The sequence below is a fragment of the Chiloscyllium plagiosum genome, chromosome 18 (assembly GCF_004010195.1).
Source record: "Chiloscyllium plagiosum isolate BGI_BamShark_2017 chromosome 18, ASM401019v2, whole genome shotgun sequence".
Lineage (NCBI taxonomy): Eukaryota > Metazoa > Chordata > Chondrichthyes > Orectolobiformes > Hemiscylliidae > Chiloscyllium > Chiloscyllium plagiosum.
In genome coordinates, this window is record NC_057727.1 from 12,731,125 (window position 1) to 12,753,537 (window position 22,413).

Here is a 22,413-nt window from a genome sequence, read left to right on the forward strand (position 1 = left end):
CCCCCGCGCAAGGGACTGAATATCATCCCTTACCAACATGGCCACCCCACCTCTTCTGCCCGTCAGTCTGTCCTTACGATAGCACGTGTAGCCTTGAATATTCATTTCCCAGGCTTACCTCTGGGTGCTGCAGCTTGGGGAGATGCTGTTAATAACAGGGTTCTTTCGGTACTGGAACTTGAAGTTTCCCTTAGCTGTTACCTTTGCAGCGTCTATCACCACGACAGGAGGCTCTTCCTTCAACAAATCCATTTTTGGAGTTATGCATTTGATACAAGTGCTATTCTTGCTGGCAAATAAAGGTGTAAAAAGAAAATTAGGATGAGAAACATTGGACATTTTCCAAGATGTACTGGCGTCAGTAAATGGCACTGAAGTGCTCAATGGTCACAATAAATGGAGGATCACACGCAATGGGCTACTTCTGTTCCAGTGTTCTGTCCTACTTAAGAACGTTAAACAACAGAATAAAAGTCAATCAAAAATCTTTTATTTCCTGGATGTGGCAGAATAGGAAATATTACAGCGATCATTGCTACTCTGTTGTGAACTGAAGAGTACATGGAAAAATGTCACTTTATCTTCCGCTATTTGCTGCCTTCTGCCATTCTGGAATCTAAAACACTTTCGTAAATTGGTCATTGACAATTGGAGTTGGACAGACCCTTGGAGAACCTCAGCAGGTTTGGCAGCATCTCTGGAGAGAAAGCAAGACTTGACATTTCAGGTCAGGTGACCCTTCTTCAGAAGCCTGAACCCAGGATCCTTCTGAAGAAGGGTTACTGGACCCAAAACGTTAACACTGCTTTCTCTCAATGTCCCTATTGAGTTTCTTCAGAAATTTCTGGTTTTGTTTCAGATTTCCAGCATCCACAGTTCTTTGTTTTATTTATTATTATGGACAGATTTTTATTGGGCAAGGGCAAAAAAAGACTAATGGAACCAAGCCGCGTGGATAGAATTAAAATGTAGATCAGCCACAATTTAACTGAATGGCAGAACAGGTTGAGGGGCTGAGTGGCCTTTTCGTACATCCATGTCTCAAGTAATCTTTCATGGACACCTTCAACATGAAGAACAAAGTGGTTTTCCAGTCAAGTTGGAGCTCCTGAACTTCAGAAAACTTGAGTTCCAGATTCCATGAGAGAGGAGGTAACCAGCAACCTACCTACCCATTAATAATAAAACAAATAGGTGCATATTTGAACTGACAAAGATTATGTATGCTGACAGACAAGGTCTGCTTAAGGAAATCACAGAGAAATGTGGAGGGATGCCTCCCAGCAGACCAGCTGGAGTGGTGACTGACAGCTTTACAACGTGGTACTAAGCTTATTTTAGTGTGTGATGTCTTTGGCCCAACGTTTATATATGAGATAGTGAGGTCTGAAGTGCTTTAGAACATAGAACAAAGAATATTCCAGCGCAGTACAGGCCCTTCGGCCCTCGATGTTGTACTGACCTGTGGAACCAATCTGAAGCCCCTCTAACCTACACTATTCCATTTTCATCCACATGTCTATCCAATGACCATTTAACTGCCTTCAAAGTTGGCAAATAAAGATGCAAAATTAAAACAAGACGGTACTGGTCTCAGTAAATCTTTAACTTCTGTTGCTGATACTTCAAAGGTCTGGTTATTCGGTAGTTTTATAGGGCTGTGGCAACAACAATTTTCTTTTAAGAAAAGATTATGAATGGATGTTTTCTAAGCAGTGCCAGACAAGTTCATTACGAGCTTGACAATTTTTTTCGTTCAAAGAACCATTTGCAAATGTAAAATGGAGTGAAATAATTAACACTTTACACCCACCATAAAAATACAACCTTGTATTCTTGACTTCATTTTTTTGGTTTGTTTTTCCCCATATTAATGTGATCCAACAAGAAGAGACTGACAGCTACAGTTGGGAGCCACCCTCCTCTCATGCTCACATTTCTATCCTGGGTCTACTGCTATGTTCCAATTAAGTACAATGCAAGCTCAAGGAACAACACCTTATTTTACACTTAAGCACTTTCCACTCTGAAGACTTCAACAGTGACTTCAATAACTTCAGAAACTGAGTGCTTGACGTCCATTTTCCATTTATCTTGCATTCTTTCTCTCCTCCCACCTCCCCCCACCCGTTCCACCACAGTCAAAATTATATCTTTTGTACTTTGCTTTAGCAGAAAGGACCAATTCTCCCCTTCCTACATCTTTTCTCTACCATTAAAAACAGCTTTGTTTTCCGCATTAACCCTCTTGCTCCCCTTCTGTCCCCATCAAAAGTTTAAAACAAACATTATTTTCAAGGAAGATATTTTTGGCTGGGCTGTAATTTTCCCCAGACTGGCCAAATCGTGGCATGATAGACATGCTCATTAAACTGTAGAGCCAATTGGCAGTTCAGAAATGTTAACTCTGTTTCCCTCTGAAGAGGTACTGACAGACCTGCTGAGCTTCTCCAGCATTCTCTTGAGTTTATTTCAGATTTCCAGCGTCTGCAGAATTGCGCCTTTATTTGGAACCAGGTGATGTGCTTCAAAGTTAAGACTTTGAATAGCTGCAGTTTGTTCCACCCTCTCGCTCTTACCTCTTTATGAGACAGTCTTTCCCACCAATTGTCACTTTCTGTCCATTGCCAACTGTCAAATGTTTCCCCAGGAACGTGACCAAGGTCCCACCGTCTTGAGGGCCATATGTTGGAGTCACCCGAGTTATAATAGGTTCCTACAAAAAAACAATTATATGGGTTCACAGCTACCTCATTGTTCCTAAGATTTGCAGAAATTATAGCCCACTGCGGTATCCAAATACATTGGAGCCATTGGTACAATAAGTGTATGTGTTAAGACATTATAGCAGAGGGACAGTTCATTCCTTGATCGTTATAGAGCTAAGTGATTCCAGCAGGGGACAGCTGAAAGAGTGCAACTCGCTTTACAGTTAATGACTACAGGAAATTACAAGCATGGAAAGCTTCTATTTTTCATCACCATCAAAGACACGAAAAGGAAGACAGGAAATGCTGGGAATCACAGCAGATCAGGCAGCATCCATGGAGAGAGAGCAAGCTAACGTTTGAAATCTAGATTACCCTTCATTAGAGCTTAAGATAGAGGGAAGGCTAGATTGAGTATGGCTGTGGGACCCTCCACAGCCAAAATGGCTCCTGACTCTGGTCTTCCACCAAACAACAGCCACTTGAGGCTCTTACAGGAAAATAAGCCAGAATACTAAAACCTCAGCCAGGTTTTCAGAATAGCCCCAACCTTGCTCAGTGGTTAGCACCGCTACCTCACAGCGCCATGGAGCTGGCTGCAATCACACTCTTGGAAAACTGTCTGCATGAGTTTCCTCTGGGTGCTCTGGTTTCTTCCCATAGTTTTAAGATGTGCAGGTGAGGTGGATTGGTCGTGAGGAAATTGCCCACAGTGTTCAAGGATGTACAGGTGAGGTGGATTGGTCATGGGGAAATTGCCCACAGTGTCCAGGGATGTGCAGGTGAGGTGGATTGGCCATGGGGAAATTGCCCACAGTGTCCAGGGATGTGTGGTAAGGTGGATTAGCAATGGGAAATGCAGGGTTACAGGGATAGCATGGGTCTGGGTGGAATGTTCCTCAGAGGTATCGTGTGGGCTTGATGGACAAAGTGGCCTGCTTCCATACTATAGGGATTCTATGACTGTGGAAGGAATGAAATTTGCAATCCGATTGACAAACCTATTCAGGTCAATGGAGGTGTTACACAGAAATGGGCTGCAATTGGAAGCCCAGTTGAGTAAGGTGAGCTGCAAGGAGATAGCTATGAGCTGCTTATAACTTTGTCCGGTCCGGTTTTTTTTCCATTGTTACATATTGTAAGTTCACAATGCGAATGACTCAAGTTCTACACTGAAGCCTCAGAAAACTAAACAACAACCTTATGCCAGGAGCATATACATTCTAAAGGGGGCATCTTCATGACAAAGTCTAGTACTCGAAACCTACTTGTGGGAAAAAGAAATCGTAACGATGATGCTCACCACAAATTCAAATCCAGAAAGGGAGGTGGATCCACTGATGACGAACTCCCCGTTATGACTTGCCTCTCGAATGGTGATCTTAATGGCAGTCGAATTGACGGGCTGAGGCTTTCCAGTGATTTCCAGTTTACATGTCAACCTGCCACAAAACACGAGACACTTGTCTTTCCAAATTAAAAATTACACTAGGCATGTATTTCAATTCAAAACGAGGCTCAGTGGTTAGCAATGCTGCCTCACAACACCAAGGAACTGGATTCGATTCCACGCTCAGGCGACTGTCCGTGTGGAGTTGGCACATTCTCCCCATATATGTGTAGGTTTCCACCAGGTTAGGTGGATTGGCCATGCTAAATTGCCCATAGTGTCCAGGTATGGATAGGTTAAGTGGACTAGCCATGGGGAAATGCAGAGTTGCAAGGAATAAGGCTGGGGGGAATGGGTCTAGGTAGGATACTCTTTGGAGGGTGGGTGTGGACTCGATGGGCTGAATGGTTTGCTTCTGCAATATAGGGATTCTATGACTTGCAACTGACATGAGCTCCCTTGGTCTAACAAGAATGCATTCAATAAGAAGGACAGATGTGTGGGAGGGGAAACATATTTGATTGCCATGATGCTTTTTAGGAGAATTTCAACTGAATTATCATCCATACTCCAAGAGAGATTTTGGACAAGGTTTGGTCCTTTGAGTCCAAGTAGTGTCATAACCCCCACTGTATGGAAACAGCAACCAGGCTGTAACTTTTCCCAGACTGGCCAAATCGCGGTCAGAGGGTGGCTTGGCATCTAATGAAAGGTGGTAGATATGCTCATGAAACTGGAGGGCTAATTGGCAGTCTGGAAACATGTCATGACTGGTCACCAGCTGGTCTGGTCTACAACACCTGGAAAGGTCCACAGAGCAACTGAGAAATTCTATTCAACTTCCAACCTGTAGGCTTTTAACTGTCCATTATTTAGCTGCCTGCTGTCGTGTATGGCCAACCCTGTCTCCCCTTCATCCCATAATGATCCAAAGGTGGAAAGGTGCTGGAAAATTGGCATGTATCTCACACCTTGCTGCTTAATCAGGGAGGAGAAAGTGAGGACTGCAGTTGCTGGAGAGTCAGAATCGAGAGTGTGGTGCTGGAAAAGCACAGCAAGTCAGGCAGCATCCGAGGAGCAGGAGAATCAACGTTTCGGGCATATGCCCTTCATCAGCGTACGCCCGAAACGTCTATTTTCCTGCTCCTCGGATGCTGCCTGACCTGCTGTACTTTTCCAGCACCACACTCTCGACTGCCTTTCACATCTGCCCCTCGCCGTACCCCTCACATATAGGATGGAAACTTTTATGCTAATATTGAAACGAGGCTGATATGGTATTGTCTCTGTTGAGCTCAATGGGCAGTTTCCATTAGCAAGTATCTCCATAGAATGGAAGGAGATGAATGGCTTCCATATTTTTTAAGCAAATAAAGCAACTCTTCATCAGAACGTACACTTATTGCATTAGAAATTTTGTGAAGTCAAGACACTTGGACTACGATGATTTAGCAATGTGTAGTAAGCTCATGACACCTTCTGGTCATACATAGAATCATTGCCATTGAAACAACAGAAGTAAATTGCTTTGAGACATGTCTAAGCAACAAATGAAAATTCTATAAAGAGTAATTCTTTTCTTCCTTTACCATTATGGTGCACTTTTAAATATTATTTTTAATTCAGATTCTGTGAAAATTGTTTTACTATTATGAGGATGCTACACTCGTGCAGTGAATCACTGTTTGACAGCCAGAAGCTAATCCAATAACAAACCATATACACAGCCCTAATAGATTATGAAAGGTGTTTTTTCTTTCTGAAGGCAAATGCAATAAATGGAGCACCACCTATTTTTAAATCGATTACAACACAGGATGCACGTTGTCATGGGAACAATTAGAGCACAATGCAACAGAACTCCAAAACACTACACTGCTTTGGTATGTAATGAATTACAGTCAAACCTTGCTCTAAAAGTTTGCTTCTAAGCTGAACAAGAATAGGCCATTCGGCCTCTCAATCCTGTTCCACTACTCAATTAGATCATGGCTGACTACATGTGGATTACATTCAACTGCCCTCAATATCATAGCCTAACAAGAGTTGACCAATCTCAATTTTTCATAAAACTCCAATTTATGGAATGTCAATATCACAGGCAAGGCAAGGGTCTCACTCTCATCTCCATTTTTTGGGTGGCACAGTGACTCAGTAATTAGCACTGCTGCCCCACAGTGCCAGGGACCTGGGTTCGATTCCACCCTCGGGCGACTGTCTGTGTGGAGTTCGCACATTCTCCCCCTTGTCTGCATGGGTTTCCTCTGGGTGCTCCGGTTTCCTCCCACAGTCCAAAGTTGGATTGGCCATGCTAAATTATCTGCAGTGTCCAAAGGGGTGGATTAGCCATGGTAACATGTCAGGCTATGGGGATAGGCCATTGGACTGGAATTGGGTGGGATGGTCTTCTGAGCGTTGGTATGGATTCGATGGGCCACATGGCCTCTTTCCATTGTAGGGGTTCTATGAATGGCTAGCTATGCCATTGCTCTGGAAGAACATGTAGTTCAAATCAGGAAAGAATTATAGACTTCCCTCCTTTATACAGGGCATTAATGAACCAAATCAATTTTTCTAACAATCGATGGCAGTTTTACAGTCACTATTACTGAGACCAAATTTTACCAACTGAACTGAAATTCCACTAGATGCCATGGAAGGATTTGAATCCATGCCACTCAGTGAATTCACTGGGTTTCTGTATTATAATTCAGTGCCATTACCACCACCGCCATCTCTCCTGCTGACGACCCAGCCTCAATTGTGTTTTTATGTAAGAGATTTCCTTATTCCATTAATCAAGAGCAAATACCATCTTGTAGTTTGGAGGGTGGGTGTGTAATCTATTCCACTTTAGGAGGCAGCTCAGTGCATCCAATGGATGTTTTCAGCTTTTCTCCCCCACTAAGGAAATCCTCCAGCCTCAGCAGTCTCCTCACATTGTAGAACCCAGCAGATAGAGGAGCTGACGTTTATCGCCTGGGTAGCATGTGAGATTAGATTAGATTAGATTCCCTACAGTGTGGAAACAGGTCCTTTGGCCCAACAAGTCCACACCGACCCTCCGAAGAGTAACCCACTCAGACTCATTTCTCTCTGACTAATGCACCTAACACTATTGCTAAGGTTGCTAAGCCGCCGGCGAGAATATTTGCCTCCTCCATCTCCACAGGAGTCGTATCGGAGGATTGGAAGGAGGCGAATGTTGTTCCTCTTTTCAAGAAGGGTAATAGGGAAATCCCTGGCAATTACAGTCTTATGTCTGTGGTCAGCAAAGTTTTGGAAAGAATTCTGAGGGATAGGATTTATGAGTATTTGGCAAAGCAAAGTGTGATTAAAGGCAGTCAGCATGGCTTTGAGAGGGGCAGATCATGCCTCACAAATCGTATTGAGTTCTTTGAGGAGGTGTCAAGACAGGTCGACGACGGTATAGACGGGATGCAGAGCTGGGCTGAGAAATGGCAGATGGAGTTCAACCTGGATAAATGCGAAGTGATTTTGGAAGGTCGAACTCGAATGCTGAATATAGGATTAAAGACAGGATTCTTGGCAGTGCGGAGGAACAGAGGGATCTGGGTATGCAAGTACATAGATCCCTCAAAGTTGCCACCCAAGTGGATAGGGTTGTTAAGAAAGTATATGGTGTTTTGGCTTTCATTAACAGGGGGATCGAGTTTAAGAGCCACGAGGTTTTGCTGCAACTCTACAAGTCCCTGGTGAGACCACACTTGGAATACTGTGTCCAGTTCTGGTCGCCCTACTATAGGAAAGATACAGAGGCTTTGGAGAAGAAGGTTTACCAGGATGTTGCCTGGACTGGAGGGCTTGCCATATGAAGAAATGTTGAATAAGCTCGGACTTTTCTCTCTGGAGAGAAGGAGAAAGAGAGGAGACCTGATCGAGGTGTACAAAATAATGAGTGGAATAGATAGAGTCAATAGCCAGAGACTTTTCCCCAGGGCAGGATTGACTGGTACGAGAAGCCATAGTTTGAAGATATTAGGAGGAAGGTATAAAGGAGACGTCAGAGGTAGGTTCTTTACACAGAGAGTTGTGAATGCATGGAATGCGTTGCCAGCTGTGATGGTGGAAGCAGAGTCATTGGGGACATTTAAGCGACTGCTAGACATGCACATGGATAGCAGTGAGTTGAGGGGTGCGTAGGTTAAGTTACTATATTTTACATTAGGATTAAATCTCGGCACAACATCGTGGGCCAAAGGGCTGTTCTGTGCTGTACTTTTCTATGCTCTATGTTCTATTGGCAATTTAGCATGGCCAACTCACCTGGCCTGCTCATCTTTGGACAGTGGAAGTAAACCGGAGCACGCAGAGAAAACCCACGCAGACATGGGGAGAATGTGCAAACTCCACACAGACAGTCGCTTGATCCTGGAATTGAACCTGGGACCCTAGCGCTGTGAGGCAGCAGTGCTAACCACTAAGCACATGTGCTAGGCTATTTCTTTCTGAAATGATTAGATTTTATCGCAGTGAAACATTTTCGACAAAGGTAATTCTCATTAAAAGGAGACAGGAAAATGGGGTATAGTGACCAAATGGTCTTTGAGCAATCCTGTATCAGCATTATTGCCCAAATGCTTTTCACTAGAGGGAGCGAAGAATACTTATACCATACTCACATCTCACATCAAAAATAACCAACTCCAGTAAAAGTAATAATGAACATGTGCAAAGGTCACAAGTTTCATTTTAAAATTCTAATCTAAGTTATACATCATGTTTTATGCCAAATCTCAATATCCTTAATCTAGGACTTTATAAGAGATAGTATGAATTTATTCAACATATTGGTATGTTTGAATCTATTTAGGATGCTGCAGAAGGAGGGAGCTAAGAATTAAGTATAATGTAACCTTATGAACATTTTGAATTGTCATAAATAAATTTTGGCTCGAGATATATTTCCATGTTCAGTGCATCAGGCTGCTGCCACAAATATGCACTCTCATGCCAACGGGGAATACATACAGACATGCCTAATGCCTGGGCAATTTCAAGACTTATTAAATTGTTTATTATAGTCATACAGCATCACGGATGATGGCAAAAACTGAAATTAATCCAAAAACAAATCCTAGCCTAACGGTGACTATGGAAACATTTGTTTCTACATAGTATCTCGACAGTGTGGAAACAGGGCCTTCAGCCCAAGTCCACAGCCATCCTCCAAAGAGTAACCCACCCAGATCCATTCCCCTATCCTATATCTACCCCTGACTAATGCACCTAACCTACACATCCCTGAATACTATGGGCAATTTAGCATGGCCAATTCACCTAACCTGCACATCTTTCAATTGTGGGAAGAAACTGAAGCACCCGGAGTAAACCCACACTAACATGAGGAGAACGGGCAAACTCCACACAGACAGTCGCCCTAGGCTGGAATCGAACTGGGTCCCTGGCTAACCACTGAGCCACTGTGCTGCCCCATTGTTGATTATCACAAAGACCCAACTGGGCCTGTTCTTCATGTGACTTCAAACTCACAATAACGTGGTTGATGCTGAACTGGCCTCAAATTAGGGATGGGCAATAAATGTTGGCTCAACCAGCGACTCAAACATCCTGTGAGCAAATAAGGAAAACCAAAGTGTTCACAAAGTGCTGCTAGGGAGAGAGATCCAGGGTTTTAGCCCAACAAACTTGAAAAACAGCAATATATCTCATAGCTAGCGCGATGTTTGTCAGAAATGGAACTTAGTTGTGATGAAAGTCCTGTGCCCTATTCAAGAGAGTTCATCCTGGTGTCCTGGACATAGGACGCAGGACAGGAGCAGGCCCTTTGGCCCACATGTCTGTGCCATTAATAGATGCCATTCTAAACTAAGTCTATCTGCCTACATATTGTCCATGTCAGTCTCCTGCCTGCTTTTCGTGCGCCTGTCTTAAACATTGTTATCGTTGTGCTTCTATCACTCCCCCCAGCAGTGCATTCCAGGCACCTACCACCCTCTATGCACAAAAAAACTTGCTTCGCACATCTCCTTTAAACTTACCCCCTCCCACCTTAAAATGATGCCCTCCCGTCTTTGACGTTTCCCACTCTGGAAATAGATTCTGACTATTCACCACACCTCTCATAGTTTTGTATAATTTTATCAGGTTGCTCCCTCAGCCTCCTGTGAAACAATCCAAGTTTATCCGACCTCCCCTTATAGTTAATACATGCCAACCCAGGCAACTTCCTGGTAAACCTTCTCAAAGCCTCCACATCCTTCCTATAGTGAGGTGAACAGAACTGTGCACAATATGTCTAATATTGTATTGATCTAACAATATAAAATTCCAGTGACTAACCCAAGATTGGGAGCGAATTTCTCCTACACAGGCAACATAACGTTGGTGCAGGGGTCATGCATCGAGGTCATTAACTGAGTGTTTCACATTTTTTTCAACTGGGAGCTACATGGTGGGGTAGTTGTTGAGAGGAGGCGTGGTCGAGGATGAGTTCTCAAATCAGACGACTGCCATTTATTTACTCATTTAAGGGTTATGGGTAACACTGGCTGAGCCAGCATTGAGTGCCTGTCCCTATTTGCCCTCGAGAAGGTGGTGGTGAGCTGCCTTTTTGAATTATTGCAGCCCATTGGCTGCAAGTGGACCCACAATGCATCTGCTCGGACGAGAAGACATTCCACTCCCAAGCATCCCAGTTTCAAGGCCTTAGGCAGGGAGTGTCAGGATTTTGATCCAGCGACACTGAAGAAGCAGCAACATATTTCCAAGTCAGGATGGTGAGTGGCTTGGAGGGGGAACTCTCAGCTCATTTTGTTCCCATTAGTCCACTTCCAGCCGCACAAGGCTGCCATCTGCCTGATGCAATTTGCAGATGGACCAATCAAAGAGCAAGCAGCCCAGAAACAGGTAATTAATTATTTTGTAAGTTCATTTTTCATTTAGTTTTGTGGGAAGTGGGTATCAGCCTTTGTAGTCCTTGAACCGAGTGGCTTGCTGGTTCATTTAAGGGGGCAGTTCTGAGTCAGCCATACTGCTCTGGGTTTGAAGTCAGTAGTTGCCCAGACCTCCGTCTCTGATGAATCAGAAGGGTAATGACAACAATCAATGACAGCTTTGTGGCCAGCAATGCCGAAACTAGCCGACTATTTCAGCCTGTTAATTGAATTCAAATTGTACCAGCTGTGTGATGGGAACTGACCGCCAATCCCAGAGCATTGGAAGCTGAATGGAGGACACACCCCTGCCTGTATCAATGGTGCTGAGATGGAGATGATCAAGAACTTCGAGTTCTTGGGAGTAAATATCACCAACCAACCACATCAATACTACAGTCAAGAAAGTACACCAACACTTCTACATCTTCAGGAGGCTAAGGAAATTTAGCATGTCCACAATGTCTCTTACTAACTTATCCAGATGCATCACAGCTTGCTGTGGCAACTGTTCTGTCCAAGACCGCAAGAAACTACAGAGAGTTGTGAACACCGCCCAGTCCATCTCGCAAACCAGCCTTCCATCCATTGACCCAATCTATACTTCCCTCTGCCTTGGAAAGAGCCAACATAACCAAGGACCCCTCCTATCCTGGTTATACTCTCTTCCACCCTCTTCCATTGAGCAGAAGATACAAAAGCCTAAACACACATACAAACAGACTCGAGAACAGCTTCTTCCCCGCTGTTATTAGACTTCTAAATGGGCCTCTCAAATTTTAAATTGAATGTTGTTCTCACTCTTTCTGCACCTTCTCTGCAGCTGTAATATTGTATTCCTCATTCTGTTCTATTACCCCAATGCACTTTGTACTTCATGCAAAACAAAACTTTTCACTGTACCCAGACACTTGACAATAATAAATCAAATCAAAAATAAAAGTTGGAAAACACACACCGGCAGATTTACAAACAGCTTCTTCCTCTCGGTTATCAGACTTATGAACAGATCTCTCATATATTAGAGTTGATCTTTCTCTGCACCTTCTCTGTAGCTGTAACACTACATTCTGTATTTTAGATTAGATTACCTACAGTGTGGAAACAGGCCCTTCGGCCCAACTGATCTACTGATGTAAGGCATGAGTTGTCTGGTTAGCATGCAAAACAATCCTTTTCATTGCATCTCGGTACATGTAATAACAATAAATGAAATCAATCGGGGGAACATCTTCCCTACATCCAGTTTGCCCAGCCCTGTTAGAATTTGACATGTTTAAATCAGATCCCCTCTCATCCTTCAAGATTAGAGTGAATACAGACCCAGTCAAACTCCCTCTCCTTATTGGACACCTCTGCCAGCCCTGGTATCAGCCTAGTGAACCTTTACTGCACTAAATGGGGAAAATGAATCTTGTTTTAAAATTCCTTTTTGTTGTTTATACATGGATATTATCTATATAACGTATGCCATTAGAGGAGCAACATAATTCATAAAAACAAAAGAACTTGCATTTATATACTGCCTTTTGTAACCTCAGCCATTGAAGCGCTTTTGCGATATAATCACTGATCTAATATAGAAACATGGCAACCAATTTAGTCATAATAAACTCGCACAACCTGCAATGTGGTAATTTACCAATCTGTTTTAGTGATGCTTTTGTTAACTATTTAAGGGTATACAATTTATCTCTCTTCTTTCAAATGTGCCAAGGGGGTCCTAAAAGAACACAAAGACACTCACAAGTTAGCTTAGAATCTCAGCTCAAAGATAGCACCTCTGACAGTACAGAACTGCATGGGTGTCAACTGAGATTAAGTGCTCAGGGTACCTTGTTGTACGCTATAAGCAAAGTGTTGCATTTCTCAGTTTACAGTCGTCTGTCTGCTATGAATCACATAGAGAAAAAAACTTAAGCCATCATGATGTTAAAGATATCACCTTTCTTGATCATTCATCCATTGAATTAACCAGTATCAAAACAGGAAGTGAATCAACCCTTCTTAAATGAAGGCACTTATGCAAAGAGACCTATTGGACATTTCGTACACAGTTATGACCTAAGAAGTAATCAGAGGTTGCAATCTATAGATGAATACTGTGTCATTGTACTAGCCCCAGGAATAATATAGAAGCTGGGCAAAAAACAAGTTCAGAGATAGCAAATCTTTCCAATGTACAATGGAAAAAGAGTGCCTATGCAATCCCCAAATGTATAACCACAAATAAGGGCAGTCAAAGACAGTCCTGCCTAACCTCAGGGAGAGTTTGTTTAGTTAAAAGATTCTGTTCCCAAGGCTTTTTATAGAATCCCGCTCAATCTCCTTCTCACATGCTGCAGGCATTAGTAGAAAATTGTTCAGACTGCAAAAAAGGAGAAAGTCAGGACTGCAGACGCTGGAGATCAGAGTCGAAGAGCGTGGTGTTGGAAAAGCACAGCAGGTCAGGCAGCATCCGAGGAGCAGGAGAGTCGACGTTTCGAGCAAGAGCCCTTCATCAGGAATGAGGCCTCGAGGAATCGAAACATTGATTCTCCTGCGCCTTGGATGCTGCCTGACTGGCTGTGCTTTTCCAGCACCACACGCTTTGATACTGCGAAAAGAGCAAATGTTAAAAAGGATGAGAGGAAGAAGCAGAGGAAACGATAGGACAGGAAGAGAGAGAAGAGAAAAATTAGATAATGGAAGACAAAAAGTGGAGAAAGGAAAAGAGATGTGGCAACAAAAGCGAGCAAACAGCCAAAAACACCCACAAAAGTGAGGGAGTAGATCAAGGGGGGGCACATATAAAACAAGGAAGAAGTTGAGGGCTATGTAGAAGGATCAGAAGAAAGGGAGGAACAATCAAATAGAAGAGGAACAGAAGTGAAGAAATATACAAGGGTGCTCACTAGAGATGCCACTGAAGGGAAATGAAATAGATGTGCAACAAAGGTCGCAAGACAAAAAAGGTAGGGAAAAGGAAAAGGGAAAACTAGAGGTGGAATGGGAAAGCGAAGGTAGAAAGTCAAGCAGAAGGAAATAAAGAAGCACGCACAGAAATGATAGAGGAGATTGAGATGGCAAAATCGAAAGAGTGAGACAGCAGCAAGAATTGAACAGCGGTGAAATGGGTGTGAGAAATTGAATTAGTTTTGAAGAGTTGAATACAAAGACGTTTGAGGGGGGTGATTCAGATAGCTTTGTCCAAACCTGCCGTCAAGAATAACTATTTGCTTGAGCATGTTTTGCATTTTGGTGAGTGAGTGAGCCTGAAACACCCAGGTCATTGTTTGGTTGCTGGTTGGTTCAGTTTATGAAGTCAGAGTATTTAGTAAATGTCACTGGTGTCTGTGGATTGAGTTGACAAACTATTAACAGTGAGCCAGGAAAATCTCCTCCCACCATTTCCAAGATAAATTCACCATTTCCTTTACAGGATTAGACTTGAGCGATCGAAAGGGATACATTACTCATGTGAAGCTACCAACTCTTCATGGGCTTGACTGAATATTTTCCTGCCTTCCCCCATCCCTAGCTTAATCTTAATTGACAACCTCAGGGTGGAACGGAATCAATGCTCTCCAACCAGCTGAATTAGGGATGGGAAAAAAGCCAGGTCTATCAGATTTCCTGTTGCTCCATGTGTTTGCAAACATATTCTATAAAGCACAGAAACAGGCAATTTGGCCCAACCAGTCCATGCTGGATTTTATGCTAGTTTATTGTCCACATGAGCCTACACCCTGTGACAAAGGCCAGAGATAAGTCATTCCAAAAGGGGTTTTCTGGAGATGGGGCGGAAGGGTGTAAAGGTGTCAGCAGGGATAATGTTTGGTGCCTGTACCCCCCCACCCCATCCTTAATCCTTTGATCAAGCACTGAATGCCTCTGAACAATGGACACACCCCTACCCCAGAGACGACAAGCAGGTGCGTGGTTTTACTTGTCATACATCAATAGGTCCATGTCCTCTCTCATTGGGTTAGCAGCGGTGACATAAAGCACTTAAGAACCTTACATGGCAATGGGGAAGTCCCATCTTGAGCCTTCCCAACTTAATTGTAATGGAGTGGGGGGTGCAGTTCCACCACCATCCCGCCAAATTAAATATCCTTCCCACCTCAAAGCATAAACCGAGAAAGGAACTAAAATTCCCCAGCTCACTACAGGCCGGGACATGATCTTTACACACCATAAACCCCTGGAGCTACTGACAGGGGTGTATTACAAGATAGAAGATAACAAAAGTTAAAGGGACACTCTGAAAAAATGGGGCCTTTCAATTTGAAGGCATCACCAACTTCCCTCTCTCACAGCCGTGACCCCAATTCTGTATGTCACCCTGACCTACAGTCCTGATGACACAGAGTCATCCTCTACTCCCGGAATTAGCTACCTTCCTACCAGATGGTCACCAATTAGCCATCCAGCATGTGTTTGGATGAGCTGAGGAAATAGTAGGTGAGGCAGAATAGCAGGCTGCCATCTTAGATTCTGATCCACCGCTCTTGCTTCACACCGCCCGACACCCGACCCCTCAAAACCCTATATAAAACCCAGCTCCATGTTCGACTGCAGCTACATTCGGGTATACGGTGAACATTGAACCAGACGCTTGAAGCAAGGTGTTGCACATAGAATCCCTACAGTGTGGAAACAGGCCATTTGGCCCAAGTCCAAACCGACCCTTCAAAGAGTATCCCACCCAGACCCATTCCCCTACCCTATTACTCTACAATTCCTATGACTAATGATCTAACCTACACAACCCTGAACACTATGGGCAATTTAGCATGGTCAATTCACCTAACCTGAACATCTTTGGACTGTGGGATAAAACTGGAGCACCTGGAGGAAACCCACGGAGACACAGGGAGAATGTGCAAACTCCACACAGACAGTTGCCCAAGGCTGGAATTGAACCCAGGTCCCTGGTGTTGTGAGGCAGCAGTGCTAGCCATTGCGTCACCTTGGTGTCCTCATTCAAGTCAACCGTGGGCGGCACGGTGGTACAGTGGTTAGCACTGCTGCCTCGCAGCGTCAGAGACCCGGGTTCAATTCCCGCCTCAGGTGACTGACTGTGTGGAGTTTGCACGTTCTCCCCGTGTCTGCGTGGGTTTCCTCCGGGTGCTCCGGTTTCCTCCCACAGTCCAAAGATGTGCAGGTCAGGTGAATTGGCCATGCTAAATTGCCCGTAGTGTTAGGTAAGGGGTAAATGTAGGGGTATGGGTGGGTTACGCTTCGGCGGGTCGGTGTGGACTTGTTGGGCCGAAGGGCCTGTTTCCACACTGTAAGTAATCTAATCTAATCTAATCTAATCTAAGTAATCTAATCTAATCTAAAAACCATCTCTGTCTCCACTTACTCCCTGCCTCAGAAATCTAGGAAGTGGAAATGATCTCTGCAATGGTTTCCCTGACCTTTGCGTCACCAGAGTGGACAATGCCCTGGATCAAGAATTGGGAAAACCAATCCTTTTAAGTGACAGCTTCAACCTGTATGGTTGATACATATTTACAAGTGGTAGCTACAAAGTTGAGCAATTTGTCCCATAGCAGGATTTTACCCATGAAAAGGAAAAAAAAACATTGTAAGGAGACTCCTTGACCTAAACCTTTTTTTTGTACAAAGATCTTAAATGGGGAAGAATGAAAGGTAGGAACTTACCTCCTCGCATTGCTGCTTTCAGGGATGACTTTGCAAGGCCGGTTTCCCACTTGAACCACATGGGAGGCTGGTGTTATTGGCGGCCCATGTGGAGATTGGAAATCCCGGCCGCATAGTGTTAGCATGGTCTCGCCATCGACAGGAGCACTTTTGGGTTGAAACTGCAATTTAAAGCAAATAAAGAGAAAAAGTACAATGAGCAATGAGTACGTGAGTTCTAATGAAGCAGCAGAAACAGTTAGAGAATGCAAGTTTTTTTTAATTCAGGCACTTGCTCTGATTTACATCTCAATTATCTTGTAATTTTTAAATAGAATTCAATTTTAATTTATTTAAGAGTACTTTGCTCTTTTGCAAATGGCCAATTCTTTCCGCACGGTATAATAATACTGATGGTGTTTGTAGAGGACAATTTGACCGTTCCTTTCCATGGACATTCTGAATGCTAACTGCCTTTACAGAACTTTATTTGGAAAAAGCAAAGCACTCCAATGGACAATCCATCTCTCATCTTTCATCATGAAACAATGTCTATCACACCCTTGGGGCTATAATCTTTGGCCCCACTGGAGGTGATCACAGAGGGAGGCACAAACGGAATCTCACATGTTAGGGTGTGTCAAGAATGATGGGGGCAAGATCTGTTGAGCAGGCAGAGTGGAATGTAGCAAGGGAATGGCATGCAGTGGATGGGAGGTGGGTGGCATCTTGAGGGGGGTGTGCCTTGTGGTGAGCAAGACCTTCCCACCTTTGTACATACAGACCTTCAAAAGCAGCCTGCCCACTCCCACCTGACCACCCCTGCCTACTATTATATGGCAAGGACAGTACATTGTTCAGCTCATTAGGCTTATTAATAAGTCTAACTGACCTTTGATCATTGATTTAAATATGGTGATTAGAGCCATACAGCACAGAAACAGACCCTTCAGCCGACTCCTCCATGATGGCCTGGTTTCCCAAACTAAACGAGCCCCATTTGCCTGCATTTAGCCCACATCCCTCTAAATGTTTCCTATTCATGTACCTGTTCAAATGTCTTTCAAATGTCATAATTGCACCTGCCTCCACCAATTCCTCTGGCAGTTCATTCCACATACGATACCCTTCATGTTCAGAAATTTAATAGAGGGGTTTAAATTCACGAGAGGGTTCGATAAAGCCAATGAGTGGTAAGTGTTTCTACTGGCAGAGGAAGCAGCCATCAGAGGCCACAGGTTTAAGGTGAAGGAACTGGAAGGGAGATGAGGATTTTCTTTTTTGAACACAGTGACTTGATGTGGCCTGGAATGAACTGCCTGGCAGGGGAGAGGAAGCAGATTGAGTTTGAATTTTCAAAAGGAAATTCAATAAGCCCAAGAAATAGCAAAGTTTGCAGGACCAGGGGGAATAGAACAGGGGATTGAGACTCATTGCACAGCTCTTTCAAAGAGTTGCCAAACGCACAAATGAGCCAAATCATACCTTTCTGAGCTCGGATTCTGAACAGCATTGTTGATCCAAACAGATTGGAGATAATTGGTAGAATAGTTATAGGATGACAGCTTGACTGCCAGCATCATGGGAAGTTATTCACTCGGCTGCACTAAAGCGAAACCATTTTCTGTTTGTGATTTTTCTGCAATTTCCTATTGGTAAAAATTTCAGGGTTTGGATTTTGTTTTAGCTACTTTGCACTTGTCAAGCCACAATACGTCCCGTTTAATGAGCCACTGCCATTGCTTCTCATAGGCTCAATCATTCTGTTGGCTCAGTGGTGACAGTGAAGACGTACTAAACCCACACTCATGTACACTCAGTGGACTTCTGCTGGATAAAACCAGCAACGTTGTGCAATCACAAAAGGCTTAAAGTCCAATTTTCAACTGACAAAACTCAAAGGTCATTTGGAAACAGCAAAGGAATGTTGGAGTCTGATCACTTTCAGATGAAATAGGTTCAGGTTAACTCTTTATGCATAAGACAGGCTGCGAAAATGTGGGTTCAGAAATTGGGCCATTTGTATCTGCAATTTATGCAAACTTCAAATCTAAATCAAGCTCGTTTTAGGAGAATAATTCCAATATCGAACCACTCACTTTACAACCAGGAACATGTAAATTTAAAACAGTAGGAAAACTTGAATTATTACACACCCTCAACAGTTTGACCAATAGCTTTTCTTCACAATTCCCTGACAAATGTTTGCTCTTCTGCACTTCTCCCCACCTCCAACACCAACTAAATGGTCTTTCTTTAAGTGTGAGTATTAACATGGAGTGTTGGCAAGTCACCCAACAATGGATGGTATCTCTGCTGAGCACAATTCAGTAATTTCCAGCAGGATATGTTCTTCCAACAGTGGGAATCCTAGCTTGTCTTTTCCTCTCTGATCACTGGGTATCCAAGCCAGCTTTTGCACTCGTATTGCTGATCTGACTGGTCCGTACAGGCTAGTGAGAAAAGGAGGAGGAAGGAACAAAGTGGAAAAGGATGACAGAGGGGAAAGGAAAAGCAGGAGGGTGGAAGCAAAGAGCTAGGGCAGGGGAAAGGAGAGGAACAGGACGGAAGTTGTATCTATGTAACATTTTCACACAGCCTCAAAGCACTTTATAGCCAATTAAGTCCAATTATATTATCAGATTTGCCACTTTGTGCAAATTAAATTTACCGATTACAGGCAGTCTCTGGATTGCAAACAGCTTCCATTTTGGAGTCCGTTCACAAGTCAAATTGTACACAAGTTAGAACACAATCCAGGACATTGGAAAGCAGCTGTTGATAAGTATAGGAAATGTTCATGCGTCAGGACTTTAAAACTAAATTCTGCATGGGATCATGTTTATTACAGGGGGCCTCCTGTATGTTAATTACTGTAGTGCAGGTTGAACGGTAAATCTTGCTAAAGTCACTTTGAGAACTCCCCTACCCAACTTCTGTTATGTGCAGAGAAAGTAGGGTTTAATTTCTGATCTGCAACACAACACCACTCACATATAAATAAACTGCAATTATGAAGAGAGGTTGACTGAGCTCGGACTTTTTTCATTGGAGAAAAGGAGGAGGAGAGGGGACCTAATTGAGGTATACAAGATAATGAGAGGCATAGCTGAAAATGTTTTGCTGGAAAAGCGCAGCAGGTCAGGCAGCATCCAAGGAACAGGAGAATCGAAGTTTCGGGCATGAGCCCTTCTTCAGCCCTTCTCCTTCTCCTGCTCCTTGGATGCTGCCTGACCTGCTGCGCTTTTCCAGCAACACATTTTCAGCTCTGATCTCCAGCATCTGCAGTCCTCACTTTCTCCTAATGAAAGGCATAGATAGAGTCAATAGCCAGAGACTATTTCCCAGGGCAGAAATGGCTAACACGAGGGGTCATAGTTTTAAGCTGCTTGGAGGAAAGTATAGAGGGGATGTCAGAGGCGGGTTCTTTACACAGAGGTGTGAGAGCATGGAATGCGTTGCCAGCAGCAGTTGTGGAAGCGAGGTCATTGGGGACATTTAAGAGACTTCTGGACATGCATATGGTCACAGAAATTTGAGGGTGCATACATGAGGATCAGTATGGGCTGAAGGGCCTGTTCTGTGCTGTACTGTTCTATGTTCTAATTATTATAAACCTTTCATAACCACTGGACGTGCCAAAGCCAATGAAGTACAGCACTGAATGGAAACTGTGTGCACAAGTCCCTGGAGTGGTACTTGAACCAACAGCCTTTTGACTGGGAGCTGAGAGTCTGACAAAGAGATCCAAGATCAGTAATGGTCGGTATAGCCTGGAACCCAATAGATCCACTCGCTGGCTCACCAAGAGAACCAATCTGCTTCACAAGAGTAGTTTTACACATTGTTGGAAACATACCTCAACAATAACAGGTGTACACGTATCTGGCAACCACTTCCTGTGACATTCCTGTTGTCGGGTACAGGACCCCTCACACCAACCACATTTCATGAAGGATGGTGCAATCTGACATGATTTACAGGTCAGGAAGTGTTGACAGCCTGGTCCGTCAACTGGTACTTTAGTCACCTGAAATCAAAACAAAAAAGGAAAGCTGCATATTCCTTTGCATATTACAGAACATTCCAGAGATATATCGACTATGAAGGGAGACTAGGTAGGCTGGGGTTGAGCAGAGAGGAGAGTGTGGTGCTGGAAAAGCACAGCAGGTCAGGCAGCATCTGTGGAGCAGGAAAATTGGCGTTTCGGGCAAAAGCTCTTCATCAGGAATGAGTAGAGAATGCTGACAGAGCTCTTGATTTAGATGATCAAAGTTATGAGGTACATACATGGCCTAGATAGGGAGAAACTATTCGCCTTAGCACAGGTGTCAATAATTATAGCATAGATGTAAGTTAAGGGGTAAGACATTTTGAGAGAATTTGAGGAAATATCTTTTCACCCAGAGCGTGGTGGGTATCTGGAACTCACAGTCTAAAAGGGTGTTAAAGGCAGGAACCCTCAACACATACAATACTGCAGGCCAAGTCCAATGGGATCAGAATAGATAGATGCTCGATGACCAACACTGACATGCGGAGCTGAAGGGCCTTTTTCCATGCTGTAAAAACTCTATGACTCTACTTCTAACTCAAGGCAATGTATTGTTCTCACTACACAAGATGCAGTTATTCACATGGAAGGAAATCTCATTGAGATGTACTAGATGCTGAGGGGATTTAAAAAGCTAAAATAATGTTTTCAATTGGAGGGACACAGTTCGACAATCAGGGGTCTGATCAAGTAAAATAATAGTTAACTTATTCAGAAAGTGGTGGGAGGAGATTTCCCAGGCTTACTGTTAATAAAAAGGATGTCAGTGCAGTGTTGTGGTCAGAATCAGGTCAACCCATGATCTTATTGTCTCAAGGGGAGTAGACTCAAGGGGATGAATGGCATATACCCACCCCTAATTTGCATGTTTAAATGCATTTGCTGATTGTATTACACTCTTGAAATACAATTCCAGCCTATGTTAGTCTATATTACATAAAGAATTGAACATAAAATTGCTTGATTTGTTTTGCACAAGTATATCAATGATTGTTAATCAACCTGCTCAGAGGAGTTTTTACACATCTCGAGAGAAAGTGGAACTTAAACCCTGGGCCTCCTGGTTCTGAGGCAGGGATACTGGTGCACCATTTGGAGCCCTCCCCATGACAGTGTATGTCTTGGCTCCTCTATAAATACTCCTTGAACAGCCCGACAGCTCTCGTCTCTACCACCCTGAGTTCCACACCATACTTCCCTCCGAGTCGGAGAGAAACACCCTCTCATTGATCGCCTTGCCTTAAACCCATGCCCTCCTGTGTTAGTCACCTCTTCACTAAGAGGAAACATTTCTCCCAAGTTACCCTATGTCCCTCAGAACCTTATACAGCTCCATCCTCCTCCGTAAGGAGAGCAACCCCAGCTTGTCGAGTGTGTCTTTGTAGTTGAATCTCTTCCAAGAGATTTGATTTGATTTGTTGTTGCATGCGCCAAGGTGTGTGCTGTCCAGACAGGTCATGCCTTGTAATGAGGAGAAAGTGAGGTCTGCAGATGCTGGAGATCAGAGCTGGAAATGTGTTGCTGGAAAAGCGCAGCAGGTCAGGCAGCATCCAGGGAACAGGAGAATCGACGTTTCGGGCATAAGCCCTTCTTCAGGAATGGGGAAAGTTTGTCCAGCAGGCTAAGATAAAAGGTAGGGAGGAAGGACTTGGGGGAGGGGCGTCGGAAATGTGATAGGTGGAAAGAGGTCAAGGTGAGGGTGAAAGGTCAGAC

The 22,413-nt window shown here is 43.7% G+C and overlaps 1 protein-coding gene across 4 annotated transcripts in view; it reads right to left on the reverse strand.

The window, feature by feature from the left end:
• mst1rb (macrophage stimulating 1 receptor b) overlaps positions 1-22,413 on the reverse strand; it is a 140,846-nt gene that overhangs the window by 35,391 nt on the left and 83,042 nt on the right. For 3 of the 4 annotated variants that reach the window (XM_043707703.1, XM_043707706.1, XM_043707704.1), the window contains 5 exons: positions 20,506-20,676; positions 16,668-16,828; positions 4,012-4,150; positions 2,580-2,716; positions 119-289 (listed from right to left, as the gene is read on the reverse strand). In XM_043707703.1, the coding sequence (XP_043563638.1) occupies positions 119-289; positions 2,580-2,716; positions 4,012-4,150; positions 16,668-16,828; positions 20,506-20,676 (779 nt within the window). The remainder of the gene's footprint in view (positions 1-118; positions 290-2,579; positions 2,717-4,011; positions 4,151-16,667; positions 16,829-20,505; positions 20,677-22,413) is intronic. The other variant, XM_043707707.1, reaches the window with a different exon arrangement.